Source organism: Chiloscyllium plagiosum, chromosome 11, assembly GCF_004010195.1.
Source record: "Chiloscyllium plagiosum isolate BGI_BamShark_2017 chromosome 11, ASM401019v2, whole genome shotgun sequence".
NCBI lineage: Eukaryota > Metazoa > Chordata > Chondrichthyes > Orectolobiformes > Hemiscylliidae > Chiloscyllium > Chiloscyllium plagiosum.
Window position 1 is genome coordinate 74,206,163 of NC_057720.1, and position 6,268 is coordinate 74,212,430.

The 6,268-nt window shown below is 38.0% G+C and overlaps 1 protein-coding gene across 1 annotated transcript in view; it reads left to right on the plus strand.

Annotated features, from left to right (window-relative positions):
- glrx2 (glutaredoxin 2) overlaps positions 1 to 6,049 on the plus strand; it is a 32,336-nt gene extending 26,287 nt beyond the window's left edge. Inside the window, exons 3-4 of the mRNA XM_043699808.1 lie at positions 4,150 to 4,326; positions 5,685 to 6,049. Coding sequence (XP_043555743.1) covers positions 4,150 to 4,326; positions 5,685 to 5,834 — 327 coding nt within the window. The 3' untranslated portion in view covers positions 5,835 to 6,049. The remainder of the gene's footprint in view (positions 1 to 4,149; positions 4,327 to 5,684) is intronic.
- Positions 6,050 to 6,268: the final 219 nt, after the last annotated feature.

Sequence of the window (6,268 nt, forward strand, 5' to 3'; positions counted from 1 at the left end):
GGATGTTCTGGCTATGGAGAGAATGCAAGATAGATTTACAAGACTGATTTGTGGGGTGGAAGGACTACAAATGAAGCAAAACTGGATTGGTATGGATTACATTTACTGGAGTTTAGAGGAATGAGGAGGGGTCTTACAGAAACCTATATGATTTTAACAGATTGAGACAGCATAAATGCATGTAGGGTGTTCCCAATGACTGGTGAGTTCAGAACCAGGCACCACAACTTAAGGATACAAGCTAGGCCTTTTAGGACTGAGCTGAGAGCAACTTTCTTCACTCAGACACCAGTTAAGCCAAAATATTGAGTGTTTTCATTTAGTTCTTAGGACTGGAGGGATCAAAGAGTATGGGGAGAAAGCGGGAGCGGTGTACTGAGTTGAATGATCAGCCATGATAGCCGACTCCTGTTCCTGTATTCTATGTTTATACACCGAAGACCAATTTTGTTGGGTTCATTTTTACCACGATATCTCATATTTGGCCTATGCCTCCACTGTGATCAATATGGTTCAGATTTTGTGATAAGATTGGCAACAAAATGTTATGTATTCATTGCCGTTATTGCACTGAAAATGACAGCAAGTTCTAGAGGTGCACAGACTCGATGATGTGAAAATCCAGAATTTGCTATCAATGATAGTGTGTGCTTTCCCAATTCATCAGAGAGCAATCTCCTTAGAAATCATTAAAATTAAGTAGCTTCCACATGCACTCCCTGTAAAAGCTATTAGAAAAGTTAGCCCTGCTGAGTGACATGTGACTGGATTTTCAATGGCATATTGACTTCATAAAATAACAAATCCTATCGTATGACTTGATAAACCTTGTTAACAGGCTGGTCAGGACCTTGTCAAATGCTACATAAATGTTGAGGAGGGATAAAGCATCATGGTTACAAAAATAGACTTTATTGGTAATCAATAACAGAAAAAGTGAGTAAAGTATTCCATAGCAAATATTAATTCTCACTTGCTAATCATTGTAGGGTAAAGTTTTATCTGTTTCACTTTCCCTGAACCTCAATACTCTTAACCACATCACTGTCTTGAATGACTCCTTAGTATGATTCTTAATATGATCAATATTGTTTTAATTTTCAAGGAGTTTTTTTTTAATATTAGGCCTGTTTTTAAACTGACATCAGTTTTCATTTGAGATTGCAAATGCCAATGCACATCATGTTACTCAGATGTAGATAGGCTAACACTTATGACTGTTGGATTATTACTTCAAACATCAATAGTTTGCAATTCTGTTTTAAGGAAAATGAGCGCTTTAATTCTCCATTACATCCCTAGGTTAGGAAAGAACAGAAGTCATTCACATCTTCAATTATTCAATGATTTCTGCTTTTTGGTGCTCAAGCAGGGACATTAGACAAGAACACTAACAGGCTAAGCTGTAACATCATCCATATTCAAGTGGCAAGGCAATAATCATTTCATCGCCTATTCTATAAAGCACTACTATTTGATTAAGGTACCAGTGGATATCAATGCCCATGAGACAAAATATTGTGATTGTAAAATATCAGTATTTCAAAAGGAGAAAAATAAATAACATTTGCTGATTTACAAAGTGGTGGAACCAATTTATGTATCATATTACAGTAAATAGGTTAATAATAAATGGGGCAAGAGTAGGTTAATTGGCATATTTAAGCTTGTCTCATTAATCAAGAAAATCATGACAAATGGATTGTGGCCTCTCCACCACCTTAATGCCTGCCTGTGCAATCTTTGACTCCTTTGTCCTCAAAAATCTGTCCACTCAGCTTTCAATGTATGCAACAGCCAAGCTCCATTTCTCTGAATCAAAAGGCACTGTTTTCATTGATACAGGACTCAATAACTAGGGGGCATAGGTTCAAGGTAAGAGGTAGAAGGTTGAAAGAAATTGAGTGAGGAGAAGTTTGTCAGTCAGAGGGTGATGAGAGTCAAGAGCTCACTGTCTGAAAGGGGGGTTAAGTCATAAAGTCTTTTAAAATTTAAGCAGTATTTAGACATTCACTTGCATTGCCGTAGCCTCCAGGGTTACGGGCCAAAAGCTGGAAAATAGGATTAATGTAGTCAGATCTTTGTTGACTGGTGTATACATAATGTGCTATAAACATCTATGCTAAACACTTCAGGCTAAAGGTTATTGCAAATGTTTTATCTTTATCTTTTACACTGGTGTGCTGGGCTAACCCATCATTGAAGATGGGGATATTGTGGCACCACCTCCTCCAATGAGTTATTTATTTGTCCACCACCAATCATGACTGGATGTGTCAGCACTGTAGAACTTAGACCTGATCTGTTGATTGTGGAATTGTTTTGCCCTATCATTTGCTAATTGTGCTGTTTGGTGTGCAAGTCGTCCTGTTTTATAGCTTCACCAGATTGACACTTCATATTTAGGTATACCAAATGCTGCTCCTGGTATGCCCTCCTGCACCCTTCATTGAACCAGAGTTGATTCCTTGGTTTAATGGTAGAATGGTAAATAAACAGTGCCATGAGATTACAGATTATGTTTGAGTACAATTCTGCTGCTGATGGCCCATGGATACTCAGTCTAGAGTTGCTAGATCTGTTTGAAGTCTATTCCATTTAGTACAATGATGGTGCTGCACGACACAACAGAGCATGTTCTTAATGTTAAGATAGGAATTTGTCTCCCACCTAACTGTACAGAGGTCACGCCTACCAAACTACTGAGATGCATCTGCAAGAGGCAGTTTGACGAGGATGAGGATAAATATGCTTTTCCATCTCCTCATTGCTCAACACCTGCTGTAGATCCCGTCATTCAGTTATTTTCTTTTGGATTCAGTCATCTCAGTCACTTGTGGTCCCAAGCCAGTACTCATGATAGGAAATGAAGTCCTCCACCTGGAGTTATGTTCTATGCCCTAGTCACCTTCAGTGTTTGTTTCTTCCATGTGCTGCTTCAGGTCCCTGCCATGATCACTTTGGAACCATGGCTCTTTAATTGCTATTGTGTACTATTTTTTTCCACTTGTGCAGTCAGTTCACCCATTTAATTTGTCACAGCTTAACTGGGAAGAGTGTACCATTAAGCATGCCCCACTCTTTCACAAGCCAACACAAATATATAAATGTATAAAATCCCAATTAGAATAATTTATTTGACTAAATGCTACTCAGGATAAAAGCATTTCACACCAGGTTCTTTCAGTTTACAGAAAACTATTTAATGTAACACGCTGCACTGTATTAATAGCACTGAAAACAAAGGATTTATAACTTGGTTCATAGGTCTTCCTTGTATGAGTTCTTCTATCTTAATCTTTCTCAGTTTTTCTGCCTTTTCTCGGAGGGAGAGAGAGAGAGAGAGATGGATGTTTTGTGTGTGCAAGCTCAGGATGTCTTTTGTTCTACTTTACTGCTCTTGGCACTTCTATCTTTTTCATGCTCTCCAGCTCAACCAACTAGAGAGCAGTTGTCAGGCAGAATTTCCTTAACTCGCAAGAATCTTAGTATTGTTCAGTTTTACTAGTTCCGAAAAGCAACATTATATTGGACAGATCAATAAGATGCAACATATTATTTTCAGGTTGAAAGACTCAACTAGATTTTTCAGATTCGGCAATGCAACTTCCATTCAGTTTATAATCTCGAAAGTGAAAAATGTATGACTTCTTAGACATTACAAATGCTAAAAGGTTAAAGAGAAAGAGACTTTAATACTCTACTTTTATCAAATACATAACTTAGACAATATTTTCATTAGTGTTGTATTGTTTGAGCCAAGTGTTTGAATTAGCATGTGCTTATTCCCAAAACTGTAGCATTTCAGGACGTTATTTTCTGTTAGATATTAATATCTCTTGCTTATGTTGTTCTCAAAATGCATGAACCAAAGATATTTCAGTGCAGTGGATCTGTTCCTCATCAGTCTGATCAGTGCTAAAGCTGCATGTCTCCTACAAAACTACACTACTTACACTTAATCAGTAGCTCACTAAACAAGAAGCATTATTGAGATTGTTGACAAAGCAGAAAGTACGGCATGAATGTATGTTCACAACAATGATCTTGTAAAATATAGCCAGGATTAAAAAAAAATGATTCAACAAATAATGAACAAACTTAAACAGTTAATTAGTTTCTTACTTGTGAATTATGTTTGTTCTTCAGAACCAAGTTGTACAGAATTGTGTGGTTATATTTTCCAAGACCTATTGCCCTTACTGTATGAAGGCGAAGAGCATCTTTGAAGAAATAGGAGCCAACTTCAAGGCAATCGAACTGGATCAGCGCAAGGATGGTGACTATATTCAAAATATTCTTGAGGAATTGACTGGTGTCAGGACAGTAAGTGACCATGTCCAAACTCCATTAACCTTAGCCCTATCTTCTCAAGTTAAATGTAATTACACAAAGTGTGATCTATGTAATCAAACCAGGATACCAGAAGCAAGGTGAATAGCTCCCAATTTGAGGACACATTTTCATGTATTTATTTTCCATAGACCTTGGGAGATTGCATCAAATTGTCCACAATAGAATTAAATGTCATTAACCGACCTGAGCCAGGATAGGTTAGTGGCCTGCACAGTTTGCATCAACACTCCTGGGTTAAATGGTGAGAAGTTTGCCTTAAAAACCCTATCCACTCACTTCGGCTTGTTGTGCAGACACCTTTTTGGACATGAATGTATGTTAGTGTTGATTACTACTCCCAGCTGGCCCCCAACCTGACTACCACTCCAGACCCCATTCAGTCACCCACCCACCCACTTTACCCAACATACCTACTGGCCCATCCAACTCAGCAAGACTACAACCTTCACTTTTGTAATGTTGAATAGTTAGTTAATTCACAAAAGCGTTGGAACAAGATAATGTCTAAGCCATAAGCTACCTGGTCAGTTATGAAAAATTGATGAATAGAGGAAAAGCCTAATCTGGAGCTTCAATTCACTTGAGATGCAGTTGAAAATATTTATTTTGTAGCTTTAGTAGTGTTTAGTGTCACATGTTAATTGCACAATAGTCATTGAATAATCAATCACTTAGACTTGCATCCAAATCTGGTAAAGTAATCATACAAAACCCTTTACTGGGTAACCAAACCTGCTTAAATCTGCATATGTACAGTTTACATCATAATTTAGATTAGATTACGTTACAGTGTGGAAACAGGCCCTTCGGTCCAACAAGTCCACACCGACCCGCCGAAGCGCAACCCACCCATACCCCTACATTTACCCCTTACCTAACACTACGGGCAATTTAGCATGGCCAATTCACCTGACCTGCACATCTTTGGATAGTGGGAGGAAACCGGAGCTCCCGGAGGAAATCCATGCAGACACGGGGAGAACGTGCAAACTCCACACAGTCAGTCGCCTGAGGCGGGAACGGAACCCGGGTCTCAGGCGCTGTGAGGCAGCAGTGCTAACAACTGTGCCACTGTGCCGCCCACATTTGAATGAAGAAAATCATTCAGCTGATATTAGTTAATCCATTCAGTTGTTCATTACAGTCTTGCTGTTGCACAATCTCAATCTTATAAATGTATCCAAGGCTTTTGTCTATAATACTCTTACCTAGCAATGTGTATAATTTGATAAGGATACCTCTTCAGGAGAAATAAAAAATAAATTGGAGTCAAGTTTAATATACAAGATTTGACGTATTATTCCAAAATGTTGTTATTCCTTTCTCAGGTGCCAAGAGTATTTGTGAATGGAAAGTGCATTGGAGGTGCTACAGACACACACAAGCTCCATTCAAGTGGTAAACTACTGCCTTTAGTGTTACGGTGTACACCACCTTGCCAATGGGATGAAAGTTTTTATCCTAATCATTCGCATTAATATTGAATTCTTGCAATTTTCTAACTGCTTGTTACTTTTGAAATAAATCATAAAGTTTCAATATTGTGCTAGACTATTTGTATCTACATAATATATTTCATTTATTTCCCTGGTCCCCAAACCTTTTTAGTGTTTATAGTCTCCGAGTGCTATTCATTAACTAATCTCTGCCTATGATGCTTTTGTTTAAAATCCAGGCAATGTATTAAAAATACCCCACCTCATTTAATTTGTATTTGTATTATGTTTGGTACTTTAGTTATATTTACTTTTATTTCTGTCCTCCATCCTACTCTCAATGCCACTGTTATGGATCAGATCAAACCTCCTCAAAATAAATTAAGAAGATAGCCTAGACCCCAACCTTTTCTTATCTTAAAGGCAAATGTAAGGTGTTGTGTTCCTGATGCAACTCAATTTGTCAAACTTCCTTG